The sequence below is a fragment of the Polyergus mexicanus genome, unplaced genomic scaffold, assembly GCF_030449975.1.
Source record: "Polyergus mexicanus isolate NDT 795.1 unplaced genomic scaffold, iyPolMexi1.0 SCAF_3, whole genome shotgun sequence".
Classification (NCBI taxonomy): Eukaryota; Metazoa; Arthropoda; class Insecta; order Hymenoptera; family Formicidae; genus Polyergus; species Polyergus mexicanus.
Genome location: NW_027223323.1, coordinates 2639182 through 2666352, shown reverse-complemented (window position 1 = coordinate 2666352; position 27171 = coordinate 2639182). Strand labels below are relative to the sequence as shown.

General features: G+C 32.4%; 1 protein-coding gene across 2 annotated transcripts in view; it reads left to right on the top strand.

The window, feature by feature from the left end:
• Window positions 1-19181, top strand: part of LOC138931768 (DNA ligase 1) — a 45864-nt gene extending 26683 nt beyond the window's left edge. For both annotated transcript variants that reach the window (XM_070292861.1, XM_070292860.1), the window contains exons 2-5: window positions 1981-2665; window positions 12905-13268; window positions 14738-15105; window positions 15677-19181. In XM_070292861.1, the coding sequence (XP_070148962.1) occupies window positions 2443-2665; window positions 12905-13268; window positions 14738-15105; window positions 15677-16611 (1890 nt within the window). In that variant the 5' untranslated portion in view covers window positions 1981-2442 and the 3' untranslated portion in view covers window positions 16612-19181. The remainder of the gene's footprint in view (window positions 1-1980; window positions 2666-12904; window positions 13269-14737; window positions 15106-15676) is intronic.
• The last annotated feature ends 7990 nt before the right edge of the window (window positions 19182-27171 follow it).

Below are 27171 nucleotides of genomic sequence, written 5' to 3'. Positions count from 1 at the left end.
TCCGTTGAGATAAATTAATTGGACAAACGCGCGTATTCACTATATCTCGTATTGTACAGTCTTAAAACAAGCGTAGTATGCAATAGCCTTGTACTAAAAAGGCACAAAACCGTAAGTTTGCTTTTCGTTCTCGTTTAAATTCTTATCAACGCGAGTTGTATGTATATGTAAGTACCATCGCGCGTTGCATATGAAAAGTAATTTTACATGTTGGCACAATTTCTTTCAAAGAACGCGCAATTTTGTTTTTTGTTGATATTGGTTACGTATAATATACTTGCACGAAACATGCCGGAAAAAACTAATTTGATATCGATTGGCAGCGTCACATTAATAGTTAGCTAATAATTACGTGTTTTTCTTCACAGGGAAAAAAAATTACTAGTACCTTCGTATTATCTTGTTTTTTTTATGACAACAGCAATTTCGATTTTTCGCAATTCAAGTAGAATTTATTACTTTTTTTTTTTTTTTTTTTTTTTTTTTTTTTTTTTTTTTCCCTCGTTGGTTTCCTTCATCAGGGTGTCTATTCCTTGGAAAAATATGGAAAATTTGGATTTCTTAAGAATTTTTTTTGTTTACGAATTTCTTTTGTTTATTTTAACAAGTTTACAATCTATAGAAAAATCAAGGAATTGTCATAGAATTTTACTGGAACTTGGGACATTTTTGAAAAAATTCTATCTTGAATAATTTTGTTTTTATATCTTAATCTATCAGTATTTTATCGATAAGCCAAGTTGCGAAAATTATGCGTTTAAAATATATTATAAATATATATCTGTCTATGTTCATACAACTTAAATGGCTCTATTTTTGCTTTGTATAGTGGAAATCATTCGAAAATGCATACAATAAAAAAATTTCTTCTAAAAAGGTGCAAACACACACCAAAAGATCTGTAAAATATTCTCTTTACTTGGAATCTTGAACAAAAAAATATCCTGAAAGATCAAGCAATTTTCAGAGACTTGCTTTATATGATTTGAGTAGACAATCTTGCTCACCGATGTTTTTTTTATCAGTGAATCTTTTTAAACATTTGAAAACAACTTTCTTGATTTCCTAAATTCTAGAGATCCATTGTGAACGATGTAAAGATATTTTCTCTTGTTCTCCTTTTCTTTTTTATATTATTTTATTATTATATAAACAAAAGAGTATTTTTGTACAATTTTAAATTGGGCAACTTTCCTATAAGAATTGGTTTTTTTTTTTTTTTTTTTTTTTTTTATTATTTCTTTCATAAAGAATTGACCTTTCGTTCGAGGCGATAAAATTAATAGTCAGTATTTGCCTTTTTATGTGAGGCAACGCTAATATTCTTTTATTATATTTAAACACTTGGCCTCGGAACTTTTCAGACATTTTCATGATGTTATTGCGAATCAAAGATGAATTTTAAGAAATTTTAAACAAATTTTTTTAAAGTCATAAAGATATAACGATCATTAAAAATGGACATCAGAAGCTTTTATACATCGAGTTCTAATTTAATAATTTCTTTTGGAGATAATTCATTTGCGCAAAATAAATATCTTTAGCTTCAATTATATTGTACGCTAATTTATTTCTGCCACATACTAATTTGTATTTTTTCATGTAATTGAAGATCTGCGAAAAAATAAAAGAGTACGTATGCAAGAAAGTTTTTTAAAGGATATTTGATATTTATTTATTGAATAATGATTCCAACAAGTTTCGCAAAAATCGAATTAGTTACCACATATTTGATAGCATTAAAAAAATCAACATATTCAAGATCATATTGAATTATATATGAGTTTGATCGAGATTCAATAAATTTCAATCGATCTATTTCAACCTACTTTCGCGAATTACAAATTTCGCATATTTTTTTCTGGTTGAATCTATTATATTCGAAAAAATATAGCACGTATATTAGGTTGAGCGGTATCACTGATTGATTTTGCGTAGAACAAATCGATCTTATGTCAACGATCATCTGTTTTATTTCAGAGACGTATCGTGAATCTCGCCGGCGGACAAGAAGAACACGCAGTAACATTCGCGGAAGAAAAGAAGATGACACGCGGGGTTACACGAAAGAACGAAGCTGCGATTTTTCCACGCATGCGCGAGCAACGATAGGGGAAAACAACAGCCTTGAAAACGGCGAATGACAGACAGTTTTTGTCTAAGTGATCAGCAGTCGCTTAAAGTGCCGACAATTTATTCGAGTTTTGCAATCTCCCTCGATCGCTGACACCAGTCGGGAGTCTCGAGACAGCTCTCTTCTATCTATCTTGGCCAGACAAGTAAAAGATTTATCTCTTCTCCGACATCGTACGATAAAACACAGCGAAGAAGCAGTGACACGATGTAGTGTGGTGATTCGGCCGAGAAAGAATTTTTTTACGCGAACTCAAAACGAACGCGAAAATCGAGGCGAAATTCTCCGCGGGTGAGAAAAACGCAAAGATGAAGACGATGGGTGATGTCGTTGCGGATCCTATCGATGAGAACGATAGCACTGTGCAACCAGCTGGCGCGAGCAAGGAATTCGGTCAGAGGACACTGAGATCCTTGAAGAGAGGACTGGGTCGACTCTGGAGACGACACAGAGGCAACGTATCGATAACTGAGTATGATCCCTCATACAAGGTTGCATATCTCGGGAATGTGTTGACCGGATGGGCCAAGGGTGAGTGAAACTTTGATTTTATGAAATTACATTTGTCACTACAAATTATATTTTATAATTTTATTATACGAATGAGAGAGATAAACTTTTAATTAATGGATACCAAAACTTACGTTGTGGTATTTAATTTGGTATTTTAATAAAGCAATTTTTATCTTTTGTATCAAAAATTAATATGTGTTTTTAATATTTAAAAATATATAATTTTTATTTTTTTTATATTAAAATTTAATATATTGTTAATATTTCAATATTTATTAATGAAATTGTACATATATGAAATAAATAATTAAACATTATTTTATAAGGATTACGCTCTTAAGCTATTTAAATTTACATGAAGGAACAAAAAATTATTCTATTCTATAAAAAATATTTACAAACAATACATCTAAAAAATTCAAAGAAAAAAATTTTCTTACAATATGAAACGAATACATTTAGATTTATAACATATAAAAAAGTCATTTTTGCAAACTTCTAATTTAGTATAACTACTTAGGTGATAAATATAAATTTAAGAAATTTATATTTTTAATTAATTATATTATCCAACATTCTTATTAATGAAAAGACGATTTTTTGATAGATATATTACTTCTTATAAACCATTTAACCAGACGTCATATATGCAAACTATTTATTTTAAATTCGTACATATGTCATTTATTTTCTTTTTTTTAACTTATCTAAATATATATATATTAAAATATGTTTGTGTATGTGATAAATTGAGAGAATACTGTGTGTATGTGTGTGTGTGTGTGTGTGTGTGTGTGTGTGAAAATTTTCAATGCCTACAATTTTTTAATAATTTAAAAATTAAATTATTAAAATCATAGACATTAAAAGTCTTCAATAACTCTTTTAATTTGTCATAAATACCAACAAATTTTAATACATTTAGATAAGTTGAAAAAAAATGATATATCTATAAAGTTAAAGTAAATAATTTGCATATATGTTTAATCGCCAAAAAAAGAGAGACAAATGGTAGAGAGATATAGAATTTATCTTATTATTAGCTCAAATACTCACACAAATATTCACGTATGCTCATATAATAATTATTGTTTAAACAGTAATAAATAATTTATCATTTATAACAAATAATATATCTATATGAAAAAAACCATCTTTTCATTAATCATACGAATATTGCATAATTAATTAAAACTATAAATTTCTTAAATTTTTCTCCGATGTAGTTATACTAAACTAAAAGTAGAGTTTGTGGAATTGTTACTTATGTATAAACATTAATATAAATTGGAGCAATTTTTTATTATTTGCAAAAATTAGCAATCGATATCTCATCAATTATCGAGGCTTTTATCGCCATTCAATCGAGTTATCGGAATGATAGAAAAATTAAATCAGCGTTTATACAGACGGTATTCGTCATTGGTAATTACGTCTTCAGATAAACGGCAATTAAAAACAATAGATATATACGATAGATAGATCGCGTACATGCATGCGTTCTCTCGATCATACAGCCTTGGTGCAAAATGATCAACCGGAAGTGCGCGATACTTCTTGCCGGTAGATTAACAAGCAACAGGGTCATCATTAATTCCGTATTGGTCGAGCGTTTATCGCACACGGGTCTCACCCTTCTCGTTGTCACTGCGTTAAATTGCCCTCTCGCATAAATCTTTTCTCCCCAGTCGAGAAATTTATCTTCAAAACGATATGAATTTTTGATTAATTTGAAATCTTGTTACATCTTTTTTCGCGAATGTCAAGGTTTTATCACGAATACGATACGTATGCATTGCTAATCAATATTTTAATAATTAAAGAAAATTTGAGAGATTCAAAAGAGATAATATATAGAGATAAAAAAAAAAATTATTTTGCAACAAAGACCACTTAAAATTCTGGTCGGAAAATAAGATTTCGTTATCTGTTCACAAACGCAATAGCTGATTCAGCAGATGCGCTTTATATTTATAGCTTTATTTATCGTATTTCTTAAAAAAGATACGATTTAATCAAGATTTATGTAATGATGAATTGAAATTTAATTAAGAAGAAATATTTAATAAAGATTTAATCAATTATTTAATCTTAAGATTTGAAAGGATATCACACCTTCTCGGCAAATTCCTCCGTCGAATTTTTGCTAAACAAAAACCAGTTTCAAGTTTGCCGAGGTATTAACGCTAGTGAGAAAGTTGCGATTTCCGAAAACGCGACTTTTGTGATAACGAAGGCGGCACGTGTTGTGACCTTCTCTCTCACGTTCCCTCCATGTTGCGGGCAAAACGACACGGTCTTCCGGTTTGCTCCGTGCACGAGCACTCTGAAAACGGTCGATCACGGCCGAAATACGATCGCAACAATAAACGGAAAGCAATTCGATGAAATTCCGAGCACTAACATGATTGTAGAGCGATCATCATCGCGCGCCAAGTTAAAAAGGAGAAGGAATTATGTAGTGCAATGACCGGACATAGGCGTATACACGGCATAAGGCCCCTGACTTTCTCTCTACGTCATCTTTTCACCACGGCCTTTTAATCGTCGTCGACAGTGCCATTATTACGGTACGGCTTATTCGCTGACGCCTATTCGACGATTAATTAATTCATAATTGTTCCTCGAGGTAAGCCGGTATGCGAAATGTTGCCATTTGGCGATGTATGTTACATAGCGAATAGCGAATAGCGATCGTACATTATAATATATATTAGTGGCTCTAACCGGGATCGATTGATTGTATTTAATGTTGCGCCTTAAAAATCGGATGATGTAAAATAGGTACACATAGCTGATTGAATATTTGTACTGATTGGTACATACATATATAACATTTATCATCAATCGTAATTATTATCGTAATTAAATACGATAATAAGAAAATTAAGAAACTTTAGAGATATTCAAACTATTTTCTGTGTAGCTTCGATGTATCTTTCTTTTTAAATCGTATGTGCTTTATGAGAATATATGCATTTTAAAATTAAAGAATTTATATCACAAATAATATAATAATCCTGATTATTAGAATATTATTCTTGAAAGTTTTTGTGTAATTATACGCAGATATTCAAGGATCTTTTTCTTAAAATAGCAGAAACGTGTGGTATTAGAATGATAATTTTACTTACAATTAGTGCCAAATAGTGGCATGAACATGGACTATAAATAGCCTTAACTCTTTATCGCGGCAGGTTTAATGCGTCATGTTTATATCTTTAATCAGCTTGGAACTGATACGAGAAGGGGATCTAAAAACAAAATACGGAATTTCCAGTCGAAAATCAGTTAGATCGACATGATGATAAAATCAGTATATCGATTTTTTAATAACACATGTTGTAAAAAATCATTTTTATCAATTTTTGAAATTTATTTCTCTCCTCTTATTGTGAGACACAAGCGCATGAGATTCTTATCAGATTATAACGATTAACGTTGCAGTATGTTGCAATGAGTGAATCAATTCAATCTAATAAGACACATAAGAGAAAAATTAGTTTTATAATAGCAATATATAAAACACAGAGATTTCTTTTATAGATGTGACTATTTAAAAAAATAAAGATTAGTTTTATGTCGCTTTTTTAGATTCGAACTGCATGAGAAATTTAAGTTATCTTTGACTGATAACAAAAGTTGCTCTACTGTCGTTTTCATTGATATATTGTACAATCAAAATATAGTTTACTGCAATGTATTACATATGTACTACAATGTATTACATATATTATTATATATGTATTTACTTAAAATTGTAACCTATTTAAATCCAAATATATTATATATAAAATGATTTAAGTATATTTGAAGAGTATTCAAATTTGATCTAAAATCCAAGAAAGACATAAGCTTTTAATCTCGATTAACATTATATTCCGGAATGCCGTTCTATGCAATAGACAGACGCACGTATATACAGATACACGTTTATAATTTAGCTTTGGAAGGCTAACGGTCTTACCGTGTCGAGGTCTCGCGATTCGAGAAATAAAAAATTATTAAGAAAGCTCCGCTCTCTGTGCTGCTGGTCCTTCATCGAATTCGCGCTATGATTTCCAGTTTTGCCTCGAACTTGTTCTCGTCGACCTTCGGCGTCACCTTCTAAAATAATACGCACGAGGTTTTATCCTCCATGCATTTTTAGCTTACATAGAGCCGAAAAAAAGACGTAGTTTGAAAAGGAAAACATATAGATGACAAAACATACGAGCGATACAGCTAAAATTATTCTTCTTTAACACAGAGTGCTTATTTACTGAAAAAAATATCTGAATTTTTCATGAGATGTTTGTATTGTATATAAAAACTATACATGCTATATAATGCGGATTTTATTCAAGAATATTTTATGACTTCGTCAAACTGTCCGAAATAATTTATTTTCATACTTTCTTACTGTCATGTCTATTTTTAAAAAATTACATGTTTAAATAATGATCTTAAAAAATTTAAAATAAATTTATAGAAAATAAAAATGGTGTTTTTTTGGTGAGGTTTGTGTTTTTGTGTTCTTTAAATATTATTTAATTTAAAAAAATTTTACGATTTATGTAATAAATTAATTATTCATAACTTAAATTACATGCAAGAAACGCAATAAAATATCGCATGATTTTAAAATTAAATGTACATATTTTTTATTATGATAAATAAAGAAAGGAAATATCTACGATTATAAAAATCCTTGGGAACGAAAGTCTTGATGGAAGCGAAGGATTAAAATTAAAATCATTAATTTTGCACTCTTATGAGATCAATGTCATATAAAAAACGCTAAAAAATATTGCTTACCATACCGTTTTATTTTTATAGTTTCTGCGAGGACATATTTTTATTTTATCTCTTGATGTAGCAGACGCCGATTTTCTTTTTCTTTTCTTTTTTTTTCCCAATCATGCGATTTACACTACTATGTGTTCAATTTACATTCGATCGTGATATTGAAAAGTAATAAGCATCTCTGACAAGTTGCGCAATTCTACATATCTGATAATAAGCTGCGAATTATACCAGGAGAGCGCGAAACCGGCATCCTCGTTTTTACTCACGATATTACATTCTAGAAACTTTAAGACGTGTTTCGCTTTTCATTAATTATCCACTTGTTTATTTCTGTGAAGTTAACAGCGAGTATTAATTAGCGAGTCTCACATAGATGTTTTTTTTTTTGTATGTTTGCTTTTATTGTTCGCCGTTGGTTAAGATTATTACACAATGTGAACCCGATCGTTAATCAGCCAAAGTAAATTTACACTGAAATTTAAATCTTGAATTTATAAATAGAATTAAAATCGTAACTTTTATTTAATTTCAAGCAGATTTTATTTTATAATGGTGTCTTAATTTATGAAAAGAAAATTCAAAAAATACGATAGCATTATACATGTCGTATACATGTAATATAGATACTTCAAAAACTACAATATTTGTAAGGATAGAAATATTTGATCCTGAAAATCTGTAATAAGAATTTTGAAATTATGTATTTTATTTCGAAAATAATAATTTAACTTTTTGTTATTATCTTTATATTTCGCATAAATGCATTTATGTATTTGCATATAAAATTGATTTTTCGCATTTGGTATATCTTTCGTATTGATCATATTTATCATGATTTAATAAATAAAATAGTAACTGCAAATATATAATTTATCACACTTCTTTTTTATTATAAATAGAACAACACAGGCGCGCGCGCTTTTATTTATGGACGTTTTCCAATTTTTTTAACTTTTCTTTCCTAACTTTAACTTTTTCTTTCACAAATTGTCAAACTATAAAAATTTGCATGATTTGACAGTTGCAAATAACACGAATGAAGCAAGTCGCAGCGCACAAGCGGGACAGCCAATATCAGGATCGCGGAAAAGAGGCTTCAACACTTTGATATATTCGAGTTCGAGGTTTCATGCCTTTTTTAGAAAGGGATGAAATTTACATACTAATTTGATTTTTATATAACTGCAGAAATTATTAGAATATTACTTCCTTCCATATATAAATAATCTTTAGCTTCTATAAAGAAAAATTATGCAAAGTTCGTAAATATAGCACGTTGCAACTGCTTTTCAATTTAAAATTATGTCCAAAGACACAAGCAATTTTGTGAAAACCGCAAAAGTCAGGAAGTGCTCGTAAAAAGCTTGCGATAAACGTCGGCGATGAAATGAAAAACATCAATGAAAGAAAAATGTGACGCGCAGTCACGCTAAAGTTGTAAACTTTGAAGTTTTGCTATATGTGTGTGTCGTTAAATTATTATATTTTTAAAACTTCCTCCCGAATAAGCTTCTAGAGCATTTCGTATTACGTAATTATATAAGAGACTCCGCTTGCATCTTAAACAGAGTCACACACACTAATAAATCATTCCAAGACTATTTTTCTATTAATACTGAATTATCGTAATAATTTTAATGTATTCTTGCACAATTTTATATCGCGCGTTATATAAAAATGGTATTTCCTCTTTTTATTACAAAATGATTGACACGCGTTTTTTGAAAATGATATATTCGCGAACATACAGGACTATTTATCATTATTATTGGTTATAACAACCATTCGATGGGGATAAGATTATATTTCTCTCCGTGAGAAAAATATCTTCTTTTGTGCTTTTTTTCCAAATAAATAAAATATTTAAAACATTGTATTAATTTTAATAGACATTTCGAGCATTGACAATTTCCAAAATTATAAATAAAAAGTACTGAAATATTTATTCCTAGATCGATATTTATGAACCAAAATTAAATGTATGGAAAAAATATGCACAGTGCAAAGATATATAATTCATTGAGTAATTAAACGTAGAAGTGATATATGAAAATTATTTGCTCAAGAGTGTTAAAGTTTCTAATGATTTACTTCGTTTAAAAGGGGGCTCCGTTATTATTGCACCGTTTACCCTACATCTATGTAACGTTATTCATCGTCTGACCGCACGCGACATTCGGTCTTGTCATGCGATGCCAATGCTATTTTCTCGTGGAAAGTTTCGTGGCGTTCTGCGATGCGCGAATTTTCGCGAAATTCGTGACAAAATGCATGAGAACCGATACGCATGACAGCGGTTAACGGAGGAAAAATTAACGGTCGATTGCAGCGTTACCTTTAATATCGAATATGTGACGTGTTAACGTTATAATTTGGCGGTGACAATCTCTTGGTACTTTTCTCGCCATCGCTTCCTGTTCCGCGTCGTTCCAGACCGCCTGCTTTTTCGTTCGCGATAACTCGATCGCAATATTCGCGCTCGACTCGTCATGGAATACGAATTTTCGCTAGTTTGTTTTAACACATTTACCGGGTATTCTTTTATGTTACAAGCGGACAACTTATATATGACCCTCAAAATTATTTGTTGGGATTTAAAAGACATTCGTTAAATAAAAATACAACGTGTATGTTACAAGCTACTTTTGAAAAAAAATCCACGTAGAATTGAATAAAGAGATCGAGATTTTCTTCACGGATTTTCTTCTCTTCTCATTTTGCTCCTTCATCCGTGAAGCCTTTCATTTTTTCAAAACAATGTTGCAATCGAAAAAGACTTCTCGGCACGCCAATAGACCGCTGGCGTTTCACCTGCGGCGAAGGATCGCTTTTATCGGATCTCCCCGCGCGCGCACTTTCTCCGGACACGCTCGGAATAAAATGTTGTTCCACTGAGAATGTATGAGGCTTCCTATACGCAAATTAGCCAGGCATGCATAGAACCATCATTGTTATCCGCGGTTCATTTGCATTCGATTTCATGCCCTTTTTTTTCCGGGTAGTCGGTCACAGCTCGATTGCGGCGCGCAGATCTCGATTTGCGTAGACACGCATGCTTTCTCTTGACGTTCATTTGAAATGACAGATACGGCTTATCTTTTTTTTCTTCCGAGATATTCAGCAAGTGGAATCATGTTACGATTACTTAGCGCTAATAGACGCGAGAAAAGCATCAGATTTATATATCGCTTACGTCTTAATATTTATTTCCCGCAGAAAGATGAAAACGAGAAAGAAAGGAGGACGAACTCGCGCGATTATCTTTTTCAATAAATAGCGTGGATTCGCTTGAAGATCCGCGTAGGTATCACGGACGATTTGCGAAATCGCATGACACAGGCGAATTATATCTTTTTTAGAATAATAATAATTCGTCGGATTCAAAGAGATATCTCGTCTCTTCGACCGATGTCCAATCTATCGCGTCGCTTCGAAGACGCAAATGCACCGTTTAAATGCTACTAAAGTGCACGCCTTAGTCATCTGGCTCGGATCACAGGATCTTTCCTAGACAAGCACGCGGAATTCAATAAATACGCATGAGCTAAATTCCATGTCATTCCTCTCTATCTATATCAATCTCGTGCGAAGCACTGATATATGATATACTCGTTTTTTTTATTTATTATCTAGAGAGTACTTATTGCATTAATAGCAATCATTTGTATTTGCTGAATTATAAATATATTATGATTATAAAGATATTAAAAATTTATGAATAATATTTCTTAGCTAGTTTTATTGATTTAAATGCGCTTTCTCCTATATATATAATTATATCCTTTATTATTTAATTATATCATTTTTTGCATACGCACATTTTTTTTATAATTGTTTAATCACGCATACAAAAGATTTCAGAGATATATTATGTTTTTTCTAACTATTTAACAATCTTAAGTAATCGCAAAATAACATTATTTCATTATAGCGTCAATGTTTTGACACAGGTGTAATTAACATATATCTAATAGATGATTAATGTAAAATTTACAGAATAAATAATTTTTGATAACGCTGCTTTCTTTAAGCTTAAAGTTTGATGGAGGTCATTCTATGGAATATTTATAAAATGGTAGTAAGACTAGAATACATTTTTTTATATTTGTGATGAAATTTTTAACCGGTTAATTAAAGTTTGTTTATATTTCTTAATTAATTGCATAAGTATAAGCTTTTAATCATCTTACTCGTCTTGTTTTTTTATCTATGTTTTTTTTTTCAAAATCGTTATCAAGCTTTCAAGCCTGTCATTTTTTATCAAGCATTCTATATATAAATTAAAAGCAGCCGGTGACGTTGAGAAATTACGCGCGTAGCACGCTATTTGCATAATGACTGATCTAAGACGTTGCATAAAATGCCAAGGAATTTTTTGTTGCTTCAGAAAATCGCCGCTTTGTCGTCAATCGTGTAACGATTATCGATCTTGACCGACAAGGCAATTCGTCCGATATGACGTATAGTCAGAGATAAGATCCGTATAAACGTTCGCAATTATTAATCGAATTAATTTATTCACTGGCAAATAAATCATAGTTCACCTCTTATATTTATAATTATTCAAGAACTTTATGGTGTATGTCGTATATGTATCAGACTGTGTCCGAAAAGATTGGCGAGGACGAAATCTACCTTGAACGCGATGAAAAAAAAATCTTTCAATATCATGTTTATCCGTCTGGACTAGATTTAAATTTATCACTGTCGTGCTAATTAGAGTATAAATAGTGGATCGTTTATATTTACATCGATAATGAGAACCGCTTTTAAATTTGCACGAGGAATCCCCCCCCTTTTTTTTGTGTAAAATATTCCAGCATTGCATATCTATCTCACATCGCCGTCTCTCTCCTTTTTCTTTTTTCTTGCCTGCACTTTTCTCCCTGCTTCCCTCTCTCCTTTCCTCTCTCTCTCTCTCTCTTTCTTTATTCCTCCCTTCCTATTTCGCCTGTCGGCTCAGCTCGCTTTCGAACTCTGCTAAGTAACTGTACTTGCGTTTCCTGTATTTCTAAATTGGTAACGCGATCCAAATCGGCGCGTAGCGGCGAATCGAACTGTATCGAAAGTCAGAATATACCGCGGAGAACATGAAACGCGAAGCTCTATCTCATCCGTATGCTTAATCGCGACAAAAATGTCGTAATACATAGCTGCACATAAGCATGCGCGTATACCGTACACACTTAGGTGATAAATCCTAAAATGAGATACATATTTTTGTTGAACCGACAGTTCCGTATGACATTTTCGATTGTACTCTTTGAACTAGTAATATGATATTATTTATAAAAAGATCTCTTGAGAAAATATTATAGTTTAATTTTTTCTGCACAAAATAATCCAAACGATTCTGCGTTAAAATTTTACAAAATATTGAAAACTTCTAGACGACTTTTGATAATTATATATAAAACCCTAGCGTCATGTAACAATTCTAGACGTTTAAGAATCTCAATTCTTCCGCAGGTGAAGGCTGCGTTGAGAAGCCTGTATCGACCTTGTGGCGAAACTATATGACTAGCAGCAGGCCCGACGTCTCCATGAGACTGACGATAACAAACGGCGGTCTGACCGCGACCACGAAGGATCACGGTCTCACCGAGTACTGGGCTCACCGTGTCACTTACTGCACGGCCCCAGTTTCGCATCCGCGACTCTTCGTCTGGGTATACAGGCACGAGGGTCGCAGATTGAGGCCCGAATTAAGGTGCCATGCGGCTCTGTGCAGCAAGGAATCCATCGCGAGGAGACTCGCCTCTATTCTGAACGCCAGACTACAACAGGCGCTTTTGGAATTTCGTCGGGATAAGGTCTCCAGGCAAAATGCCAGGTAAGAACGACATTGTGATGAGTATCGCGTACTGCTAGCAGCAAATTACATCAGCTGAGAAGAAATTCTTCGTTATTTCAATATTAAATTATTGACAATTAATTATTCAATAAGATTTAGCGAATCAAGTGTTAATATCAAAGTTATATTTCTTTCTCGAAAATGATAGAGATAAGTGGAAGGAATCACGGTGGAACTTACAAGATCGTGGTAATTAACGGGTACTATCTAAAGCTTACAAACAGTGAGTGAGAATTAGCAAATGCTACGCGGCGGTATTTTGCGAGATATTGCTCAATATTTACCGGCAATTAAAACTAGAGTATTAGAGAGGAATTTATAAGACATACATTACAAAGGGACTTAAAACTAGAGTATCAGAGGGGAATTAGTAAGACATATATAACAAAGTATATTTGCGCGCGTCTGTATTCTCGATATGCTAAATAAAAAAACTATAACTGTATATAAAATTTTCTTTCAAATTTTTATTTCTCAATCAATTATCTAAGAACTATTTATAATTTATATGTATGTGCGGCGTGTAATTTTTTATTCAATTTTTTTTTTGGTCGATTAATTATTTGAGGACTGTTTCAAAATGTGCGTATTAACATAAAATTAATAATAATATGAAATATAATTAATAATAATTAATATTAATATAAATTTATATTAATATAATATTAATATAAAATTTATAATATAATATTAATATAAATTTAAATTTTTTATAATTCATGTATTTTTTTCGCTTCTAATTAAAATTAAATTGAAGATCAAACGCGCGACATAATTTCCCAAACATAGAATTCTCCGAGTTTCCGTTAGGCTCATTTCAATATCGGGCAATGGCGCGCATTCTTCGCATTTTTATCATGCCACATTCGTTATATCGTCGACCATACAAATTGAATTCCACCATTTAATTGAAGAGAGAAGAGAAATTTTCTATCTTTACTCTCTTCTCTCTTTCTCTCTCTCGCTCGCTCTTGAGAAGTATGTCCAAGTTACGCACGTTTATGCATCTACCGTACAATCACGATTCCGATCACGATTGTAAATCGTTATATGTGCGCGTGATCGAGTCACGATCCAGGACGAGAAGTGATCACTAGTCGATGTACATTCGGGTCAGTGTTTCCAAGTCATAGGTCAAACATTAGTATTTCTATTGAAATTGCACTAATACGATTGGCTCGCTACTTCTTCCACTGCGTCATTTTTTTTTTTTTTTTTTTTTTTTTTTTAATCGAAGAAAATATAAGTGAATCAGCAGAAAGTAACGTATGGCTAACAAAATTATTACGAGAAAAAAACAGAATAATGAAATCTGCTTCTATTAAATAAAAAAAAATTGCTAAAAGGATTAATCCTATATTTATTACAAAATTCATAGCTGGGAGAAATACGATATTACAACATCTTATATTAATGAGATCGATTATCATGATAACGAATTGTTACAGGCTCTCTCTGGCAAGCGCGTTGTACGACAATCCGTCTTTGCCACGTAGGAAACTTCTTCTGAGCACCGGTGGCCAGAATTATCGACCGCCCTTGGAAAGATCGAAGAGCGCGCCAAAGCTATCAGCGATCGAAGAGGATACGGTAGCCGAGGAGATAGAACAGCAAAGGCTGCTGGAGGAATTGCGTTCCTTGGAAACCGTGGCGCGTAGTTGGGAGGATCAGGATAGCTGGAGGATAGCCAGGCTGTTGGACGCTCTCAATCGCGAGTCCTCTGACGAGAACGGTAGCATTTCCAGCGGATGTGAAACCGCCAGTACGGCGACAAGCGAGGAGAGAGCCATCGGTGCAGAGGAACATCTCGCAGGAAGTTAGTATTATTTGCAGAATTTATTACGGTCGAATAAGACTTTATCAGAATTACGCAAAACAAGTGATAATTTCTCTTCCACATACGCCTCTTTTTTTAAATTCTCTGTACTGTAAAAAGCAGTCACATAGATGTAATGGACTTGAAATTATGCATATATCTTGTATTGTAATATGTAATTAAAATAAAATTTTAATTGTAATCTTGCAGATTAAATTTTTTTTATGCGACTTTAATATTATGAAAGTTGAACTAGAAATATTTACCTTTTACTTAACGTCGATAGCTAAAAATATATAGCTAATACCGTATATTTTCGATAGCACTGTATTTATATAATACCATTTTACGGAACATTGAATCTTTCTTTCTGCTCATTATCAATATGCATATTTTTATTTTTAAAAGTTTAAAGTTTTTTAGAAGGGGCGTATGACGATAGAGATTTAGATATTTGATTATACGTTTGAAAAGGGCAGTTGCTTGACGAGTTGTACCGTTGGTGCGCGACATATGAAGTCATAATGTCATTTCTTTCTTTGAAACTTGCTTACCTTTAAAACTTTTCCAGATCAAAACGATCGGCGAGGATCAATCAAGAGGGTCGTTTTCTCGGAGAACCGAGTTAACAAAGGACTAGGACCACGAAGGAATTCGGAGGGCTCGCCTCATTTCATGACATGTGCCGGTAGTCCTCGTTTTAATCCTGTAGATCCCATGAAGAGGTTTCCTCTAAGAAGTGAGGAAGAAGAATCGATGGAAGAAGAGGAAGAGGAGGACACTGCTTCGAATATGTTCGATTTTGAAGATATTGAGGATCTTGATGACGTAGTGGATTATCGGCCGAGGGGCGAGATATTGAACAGGATCGAAGAACAACAAAATAGAGAGAGGCGAGCGAAGGAGAAATATCCTGATAGGACAGGCCGTGAATTTCTGCAAAACGAGGAGACTTCATTTTTAACTCTGGATTCTCTCGACGAGGAAGCTGATAGCGATGAGAGCGGTTACGTGGAGGCCTCACCAAAGTCTTTATTAGGTCAAGACGACAGGAAGGAAGAGGAAGAGAGCGATCGTTCGCGATTGGAGTCGTTTAAGAATCAATCGGAAACTGTGACTGCACATAGAAACATAAAAACCGACGAGAACGAAAATCAGAGGATAAAGCATGAAGATCCCAAAATAGACAAACAGAAGGAAATAGAATCTAAAAAAGTGGAGAAGAAAGATTCCTTATTGGTGGTCGACGATAATCAAAGAATCAAGGAAAGAGAAAGAGAGAGAACGGATTTCAAATATCCTATCTCAGAAACCATCAAGAAGTTAGCTAGCGTGTCACTGAGGTCCAAGTCCCTCGAAATGTCGAGCAACAATTGCTTGAATGTCTTAAATAATTTTAAAACTTCCAAGTCATTCGATAGTCTGAGAAATGATGAAATTACCATGGAATCCCCAAGTCTTCACCAAAGGAAGCAATTGTTGGCACAACATGGTGTTATGGTTTGAAAATTTTTTTATTTTATATATAAAAGATTGAATGGAAATTGATGAATGAACATTTGTTCAGCATCGAGTTTCCATGAACAATCAAAGATACTTATAATTATATTTCACAAAAATATCGACAGTTTACAGAAGGGAGTATTAATTAATTTTTGATTCAAAAAGTGCCTGATTGACATTCTTGACAGATTTATCAAATTTTGATATCTAGTTTATCGAATGAAAATGGGTTTTTATAAATATTCATCCTGGAGTCATTTTCCTTACTACTCGTAGTACTTATAGTACATAAATATAGATATTAATTCGGTGATGGATATACAGACCCTGTTGTTAGGAAATTTTACTTGAATAATGTCAAAGCAAATGATCAAAATATATTTTAAATGTGCTTTTACATAGCTTCGAAAGAATTAATTTAAATGCTTGATTGCGAATTAAAAGACCATCATCGAGTTAAAAAAAACTTTCAGTGCCGGAATGTAGATCTTAAACTCAGTATTTTAAGATGTATGATTTCTCTAGTTAATCTTCTAAATCTGAAGATTGTGACTTCACAGAAAAATGTGTGTCAAAGTCAAAATTATTAATAAGCAAAGATCAATCAGAAGGCTAATCAAATTCGGCTAATCATATTTAAAGCCTAGAATAAGCCAAATTGAGATGTAGCAGAGAAATAATTTAAAAATATTACTGAGCTTTTATAAATTACCTATAATAACTATAATATTATTGTTTTATTATTTAATAACGAGATAGTGATTAGGTTATTTTATTTTTTTTGTCGTTGTATGGCGTAGAGAGGATTATCTACTTCCGGTTCTGACATTACTACACAGGTTGACAAGGAAAATATATCTATACTATACATGAGATGGATATGAAAAATGAGACTATTGAATCTTTTAATCATGTCTGTTGCATGTAATTGTAGTTTTGTGGTTAAAAAATAAAATATTCTGTTTGACAGAGAACAGATTGCAATGCAGACAATTGATAATATTAGAATAAAAAGTTATAAAATTGCAAGAATAGTTATTTTGTTTAAGTATAATGAACTCGATAATTTGATAATATGATTTTTTGCGTTACTATATTAAATTTCCACGAACAAGATTTGAAAACCTGTATTAGAAGATAAATCACACATACACAAAGTTGCTCATTGAACCGTCCGATTCGTTACCGATAATGCATCGCATCTTATCGATTATATAACATTAATATTTGTTGCTATATGTGATTTATTTATCTATCTGTCATTTAAAAAAATGCAATATTAAATTTATTTAAACAACGCATTGGATATATCCACTATCTATGCAAGTTCTGATATAAGAACTTGCAGTGATTTGTTAGATCACAGAGATAAATATGCTTTTTTTTATTGATTGATTATTATATATTATGACAGAAATTAAACAGTTCATTACAAGTTAATTTTCAAAAATATCAAGTATTATATCCGTGGTGTTTATGCGTTGGTATAATTCAGCATGTGTTATTGGTAAAGCGATAAAAAACGAATATTTTGAATCGGACATGCCCGCAAGATTTTGCTATCTCGAAATCCGAGATTGTACCAGATATGGCAAAAGTCTCTATTATGACAACAATCCTTGTAAAGGGAAAGAGAGAGAGAGATATATATATAATACCAATAAAATAAAGGAAAACTCGAAGAATCAGAAACATCTGGTTTTAAAATCTTTCCGTTCCTGATATTTTAAATCACCTCTCTCGCGCTGGTATACAAAATCGCATCCAAAGCAATGTCGTGATCGACACGAATCGATCGATAATTACGGATAGCGTGCCAGAAAACGTAAATCGCGGTTTTTAAAACCTCCTTAGAGCGAAGAATCTTCTCCGTGAATTCAGGTCGAAACGATCGAACAGGAGCATATGGTTGATGAACTTGATCAATTTTTTCTAGCATGTATCATTTATGATATTCCGGAAATGAAAAAAATTTGTGCATGGTATATGAATATTACATATATTAATTATTTTTTGTGTTTGAAGAGACTCTGATATCTCAAGAAAAATTTTGATATATTGTTGTGGCTCACAAGTGATTATAAAATAATATAACGTTAAGTTTTTCTTTCTTAGAGAATATATGCAACTAAATAAATAATATGAATGGCATAGAGGTATGAAATATGAAGGATAATAAGATATATTCAACTTTATTAAATTTTTGCTAAAAACGCAGTAGATTTAAATCCGCCAAAGATTTCGTAATTGAGAGGAAATGAACAATGTTTAACACAGGAATAAAATGAAATTTTTTTTGTAATGTAACTTGTATACATTTCTTTTGATGTGGACCAATCGCAAAGGATTGCGAAATTTATATTTACAATATACACATAAAAAAGGATTACTAAAACATCAAAAAAGATAAAAACCAAATTAAAATGGTGCCGTTAAGAGGAGTTTGTGAATTGTACGAATTAACTAATATCCGTGTGTGAAGACAATATATATATTATTATTAAAGATTTATCGATGATTATTCAATTGTATATATCATCATATTCATATTTTTTCCATAACAAATAAATTAATAAGATTTGCATACACACAATAGAATATAATAAGATTTAATTTATGAAATAATAAAATTGAAGAACATATGCATAATGTGAGTTGTGAAAGTACAAAGAGAAATCTGCATTATGTTATTGAAATAATTTTAATCCGATTATATAAACATTCTATTATATATATTGCTATATACTTTTATAAATAATATAAATTTGATTGGAGTAATATAAAAAAAAAATATTGCTAAAAAGATAATGATATGATTTAAAGATAAGCTTTTCAAAAAGAGCTACGCCAAAAAAAAAAGTTTTGATGCAATCAACAACTGTGTATATATTCTGCGCTCATAAAAAATCGCGCGATTATTCATACGAAATACGAAAACATAGAATGCAATCATCTACGTTCCCGGTGGCGTATGTCAGGCCTTGCGCGGAGTCAAGATCAAGATCAAGGTGCCGTGCCACTATATGGGCCTATTCGCCGGACCCGCAACCAGGGACTCCAGCATTAACACAATAACACCATACACGCGTTGGTACGCGCTACCACTATATCCTCGCTCGCACCATCACACACATCACGTCGGTGTGACCTACTGAGTGAGCGTCGAGACACGGCACGACGCACATGTACGTACAATACATACATCGTGCACTAAGAGAGGTGCAGGGACCGCGACTTCTTCATCTCGTCCGTTGGGTTCCTTGCGTACCGGCCGGACCACTTCATCAAGATGAACCGTATAAAAACCTTCGCAAAGATTGCTCGCGCGCTTAATTACACAAGAACGGTACGCGTGAATGTGAATCGTAAAAATATATATCTTGGAGAACAAAGAGAAATTTACATTTTTTCATATTTTTACTCTTTCTATTATATATACACATATCAAGTTAAAAATGCAAGTCATTCTAATACCCAAAAAATAAAAGAAACAGCAAAGCTAATTTAATATATTCCAGATTTAATCCTGACCATCTTATTATAGAAAATCACTTTTAGATAGACGATTAATTTTACAATATTTTTCCAAAACTAGAGACACAAAGTATTACTAAAGCCATTACGCAATTATATTTAAATCACAATTATATTTAATACATACATTATTTTTTCTATCGGTCTTATCAAAAAATTAACCCATTAATGACCAACGTGTGCATTTTTTCAGAAAGAAAGAAAGAGATAATTATTCTTAAAAATATTTTTATAAAAAAGTTTTTCGAGAAATAAACGCAAATTATACTTTTTCTTCCACGTTAAACATTAATGAATTTCATATGTATAAACAATTTACATATATATAATAGACGTCTCAAATATATATCAAACGTGATTTTTCAAATATAAAAGAATATAGCAGTATTTATTATATTTATCCGAGAAAATAAAAACAATTGTGATTTAAATACACAATTAAATTTTTGTATATTTTAATTAGGTTCTTAATGAGTTAATAAAAAGACGCTCTCGATTCAACCATGTGACATTTAAAAGTAACACACTAGCTAAACGAGGTACATATATCTCGGATCTCTTATCTTTTTCGAGTACACCAGGTGGTACGAATTTGGGGCCATCCCGCACGGGAGTCCGACGCGCTCCCTGTGGTAGGAGATGCACGTGGGACGTGGGACCTTCATAGAGCGCGAAGCGCACCTCGCGGGGACCCTACCGTCCATACATGTGCGCGAGTCGTGAGTAGTGTTAACGGCCTTGCTTTATGTGGGTCATGAAACAAGGTCCCACCAGTACGGGGGAACCCGAGAGAACACAGACGCGTTTAACTCATACCGGTAAAGATGTTCCGATACACACGCACGCACACACACACATATAGGCATATGCTTACACAGAACAACAAATCTCCGGCAACAACTTACGCTGGTAACGCTGACATCGAACAGTGCTTTCTATCGAGCTGTCGATGATATGGTGCATCTTTCCTGCGGAGCTCGTACGAGCATCAAATACGGTGATCAATCGTATCTGCGTAGATTATAGAAAGAGGAAGATTGAGGGAAGATTTACAGATGACTCTCGATATATGCGGAAATTCTCCGCGAAATTCTGTCGTAACGCAAGACATCGTTTGCGAACGATGTTCGACAAACAGGATCTTAGAAGTTATATAATGGGTTTTTACATTTCACTTATTTTCATTTCAATACACTAATATCGTATATTATTAATAATCGCCTCGATCTTCTTTACGGAATTATACTTGGATAAGATAAAGAGAGGGAGAAAGGAATTTACTATATTTCGTATCAAAAAATGTTGTTTGAAAGATTGATTTCAAACTTAATTTGTTTCGTTTTTAACATTCTTACATTTTTATATGATTTTCATATTATACACACATGAAAATTCTATGTTATCTGATATAATTAACAATATATGCTTATAGTCTTTATTCGGTTATTATAATGAATCGAATTCAACATATGATATTGATAGCAATTTCACGACAAATAGAAAAATTGTAAATAATATTAAGGTTTATCGCATGTTCATTAACTACAAGAGGCGATGTTTGCTTGAGCGTTATTCTGATACAAAAATTCTTTTGAAAAAAAGCCTTTACATCTTGTTTAGTTTATCGTAGGAAACATAATCGTAAAAAAAAATGGAAATTAATATGATATATTTTAATCTTTTCAAGCAGCCTCGTTCGTACTTTACATATATTTATCACCGTCTGTAAAGACCAGGATTATCTCTCTTTGTAAAAACAATGCACTTCGTATGCATGCAACGCCAAAGAATGCTTAATTCTCGGAGCGATCAGCGATTTATCGTAACGAAAACATTATTAATGACGAAGTTCATCGTGTTTGGGGCCTCGACCAGAGGCGACTCGAACGCGGCTAATGGGCCGAGCTCGCGATTCGCGACTCGCTTAACGATCAAGTTCGATTTCTCTTGGCATCATGACGACCGCGGCCATGTGCACGAGTGAAATCTTATGGGATTCTGTCAAAAATTATTTCTGTTTAGAAACGAAAATCACATTCTGTGCGTGGATACCTCGAATTAATTACCATAGCTAAGCAGAAATAAAAGACGAAAATGTCGCTGGACAGCTTTCTACTAATTACTTAACGACGCAAAACTCATTTTCCAGCATCTAACATACATATCTGTTTATTTCAATATTTGAAAGATATATATGCGCGAAGAATAATTTTTGTCGAATGAAATTCTCAGAAAAGAGGAAAAGAACATGTTGACGATAAATAGCTTAATAGTGCATTTCATAGACGGCGTAGTCTTTTAAATTGTATTTCTTACACGGATAATGATGCATTGAATTTTTTAATCTTGTGCAAGAAATCGCGCGCTATCATGACTCGCGCTATAAATCATTTCGAATCGTAATAATTCTCATAAATCATAAAATCGTCATATCGTACGGAAGCAATCGTGAGCGCAACGGCATTATTACGCGAAGGCATGCTAATCATTTATTTTATATACGTTTCTACTACGTTAAAAAGATAAACAAATCAACACACTAATCATTAGTCCTTGATCGATTTTTAGAAATTTATGAAACGTCTTCGTGACATAGCGAAAAATTAACATCGTCGCACACAATTTTTCTCTTATTAAACTTAATCTACTTTATCCAAAATTGTGTCGGAAGAAACAAGGAATTGAGATCGTTAAGATAGTTAAAATTCGTTTTCTTTATATGCTTACAAAAGAATGTTACATGTTTACAAAATACAAGCACATATGGAAATTTGTATAAGTGTTATAATAATATGTTATATTTGTCGGCATCAATTTTTGAATTACAAATTTTATGTTCAATAATGGCAAACTTCTTAAAAAGCGGCATGCTTTCGTACAGCGATGCATATATCTTATAAGAATCGCGACGAGAAGGGAGCGTACAATGGTAATTAGGAATTCCTATTTAAAGAGAGCATCAGATAAAAGCAAGAACAGCTAGATATAATAGTATACGTGCGACGAATTCTTAACTATGTTTCTCTCTCCCTCATCTACACAGCTTTTCTCTATTTTTCCTCTTTCTTTCTTTTGTTCTTATCAAGACCGTTCGTGAAATATATTTGCAGAAAAAATCTCAACATTTCCATTCACCAATTGAGCATATCATTTATTTTGGGATCATTTAGTATGCGATTTGCCGCAATAAACTGATGCATGTAATATTTTTGTGTACGGCTGTCTTAATAAATAATATATGTCATAGTCGTATATTATTTTAGTAGAATAAATGTAATTCTTTTCAAGAATACTTTAGTAAAAAAAAGTTATAATTTATATTATAATACATTTACTGTTAGTAACGAATATTTTCATAAATTTTAAAAATTTGATAGTTTCTTGATAAATATACTTATTTATATTTAATGTATATAATAGATATACTTAAATTTATTATTTCATAATCGACTATAAAATACGTATTTTTTTTTAAGATTGATTACATTTTCTTATATTTATTTATTTAGTTTGCGCAAGTATTCTGTAAGTTGTAACAAATCAACATCAAAATCAGTCTATTATTGATCGTGGCTTAATAATGCACATTAAAAGAAAACATATCGAAGTGTATTTGTTCCTGGATGGCGGGTGTTGCGTCGGTGGAGCGTCGCGTATCTTTTGACACAATCTCGTAACGAAGTTGCATCGTGTGAGGACCGATATGCCAAGACGACGATGGGAACTTTACCACGGAGAAGAGAATCTCATTACTCGGTCGGATGTGTATGTGCGAACGCTGTATGTATGCACGTTCGCGACGTATGTACATGCGTGTGTACAACATATGACTGCTCACCTGCCAACCATACTAACCGGGCGTCCATTGAGAAGGAGTTCGAGATGTAACTGTGTGAACTATACCACTCACATGATCCGAATCGCCTTTAATTATTCGTCCATTTGCGAAATTCTTTCTTTTTCCCCGTTACCCTCCACCCTGTCTCGTTCCCGTGTACGTAATTCGATGGTAATGAGAGATGAATGAAATGGGAAGAGACTCCCAAATTGAAAATATGTTCTTACGAGACATAATTTACCTTATACGACACGCATTTTTACGCGCACAATTTTGCATTTATCGTCTATATATTATTTTCTTATATCTTATAATTATCCTCTATAAATCTTGTATTTTTATTATCAAGTTTTTTGAGCGCCATCGAAAGAGAAATACTTATCAGTCATATATCGAAAACTGGGTCATTTATGATGTATGATAATTTTTTTAAAGACAGATATGTATATATACATGTATATGTGTATAGAGACATATGTGTTTATTTTTTATATCGTATTTATAATACATTAGTTGTCTATATATATGTGGCGTGAAAATTGCAAATATATCCTTATCGCTAAAAGTTTATCATACAGAAAGAGAACATTGACAAGAACATTACAAAAATAAAAAATATTTCAGTTTTTCTCCAATTAGGCAAGAAATCATGCATTTTTTTTTTTTACATACATTCAGGATCAAATAATGACATAGAAGTACAGAGATAGGATGTTAATATAATTTACATCTGGACAAATTAACCTCATACAAGTCATTACAATATAACTTTTTAAAACTGATTCCGTGCAAATGCATACAATTTATATAAACTATATAATATTCAACTATTTATATAAACAATTTATGCGAACATTAAAATCGTGCAATATTTACGGTATAATATATAGATTTTTTATATACATTAATTTATTAAAAGCATTTAATTAAACTTATTTATGTTGATATTATTTTACATATACATACATGTTGATATTATTTTTCACGTTAGCCTTTTTAATTTTTACATACATATATATATATGAATTTTATGTTTCAAGACTTTCCTTAGATTCTCGAAAGCGTGTCGAACTTGAAACAAGCAATTCAACGTCATTTCGATTTCTCAACAGAAATCCAAAAATTTCTGTCGTTTCATCACGACATGACACGGTACATTGTCGAATTATCTCTTCGAAAGATTGCCCATCTCTTATTTATGCTTGAACAGATGATTGCTTGATCGTAATCTTTCTGTAGGAAATCTGTGGATGCACCCAAATTTACACACATAATCGCAAGTATGTCGATTTTCATCTTGTCCTAGTTTGAGCCTAATCGCCAAGATGCGCACGTGTAACACATAAAGCAACGGCGTGGGATTAGTAGAATAGGTTCTTAACAATACGTCGAAAAAGGATATTTTTTTGTTGTACACTTTAAACTATATTTATTTATTTATTAAAATTTTTAATGTAACTAAAAATGTAAATTGTATTTATTTAGAACAATATATATATATTAATCTAAACAGATTAAAATAGTAATAAAAAAATAACACATATATTTCAAAAACTTATGAACAATATTTATTAAAATAGAGAGAATTACATGTGTATATATATATATATAAAATTTGTTAGATCAACGTGATTTTTTTTTGTTAATATTTATGAGAAATTTTAATATATAAAATTTTAATTATAAAATAAAATTACAAATAATTCTTACATTTGTTATAATTTTTATCTTTCTATCAAGAGCATATTTAATAGCACGCCTACTCGTTGCATTGATATCGCGTGTCCTACAAATGGTAGCATCTATTTATTTATTCAAACTAGTACCGTAATGAGATGCAAGAGAAAGATTCATTTTACATCGTTTTCCACTTTAGTTAGAGAAAAATTACAACATAAATTGTTCTGCCTTATATGCAAATATATATACTGCCAATTTATAAAATTTCGAAAAAACATCTATTTATCTATATATTTTTGTTATATATTGTAGAAAAATTTAAAAATAGAAACTTTCTAATTGTATAGTTCTACAATGTTTTTCACCGGTTTTACAGTATATTTCTATAACAAAGATAAAAATAAGAATTGCAAATAAAAACATATGACACATTCAGAATCTTTTCGTTATCCATTTTGCTAGTATTCCAGCAATTTCGGTTAGAATACTCTAAATAATTCGGGCAGGGCTTTAAAATTAGAATTTATTGTGATATAAATCGCAAGAAACATGTCTGCGGCAGAGCCGCCAGATCTATCGCACGAATTTCGTGTCGAGATAGATACACGCGGGTAATAAACAGCTAACGATGCGCGATCGGAACCGTAGGATAGACAGACCCACTCTTCAGGATCCTGAAGCGAGGCGAGTTGCAAAGTGTGCCATGTAAGTGGAACATCGCTGCCTGGTACCGACGAAGTATACCAAAGTAGTATAACATGGTCCTCCTCCTCCTCCTCCTTCTTCGTTCTTCTTTGCCCTTCTACCTCCTTGTCATTCTCTACCACTACCACCATCTCCTCAGCCGACAACGAGTCTCTGGCACTCCTCCTTCGTATATACGGTGAAAGACTTTCTTTAAGGAGGTTCCACACAGTAGAAGACCTACACACGTCTACTGTCTATCACGCTATACATACTTACCGCGAAGAAAGAAAGAGAGAGAGAGAGAGAGAGAGAGAGAGAATTGTCCATTGTCTCCTTTGACGGCCATAATTGATGCTGATCCTCCAGGTTGCATCCGGTTTCGTCTTTCCGATATGCTTGACGATATAAAACGCTCTCATTGTACGTGATAGACACATACGGTGTCACGCATTGATTCGGCCACCATATGCATCCTCTTCATCCAAAAAGTCGCGTGTGCCTTGTCTGTATCGCGGATACATCGATAATTTTCTGAGAATCCGAGAAAATTTTACGAATATAATACCTCCCCCCCCCCCCGCCCCTCTCTCTCTCTCTTCTTTTTCTCTTTTTCAGAGAAGTTTTGTGTATATTGAAAAAAATATGCGACAGAAATATTTCATGTTTTATGTCTGTTATGGTAATATTAGGGAAAAGAAAAGAAGCAGGAAAACATATATTATTTTATTATCTTATATAATCCTTCTTCTTTCCTTCTTCCTAATGACACCATAACTATCATAAAATATTTCGTTGCATATTTTTTTCAATATACAAAGTCACAC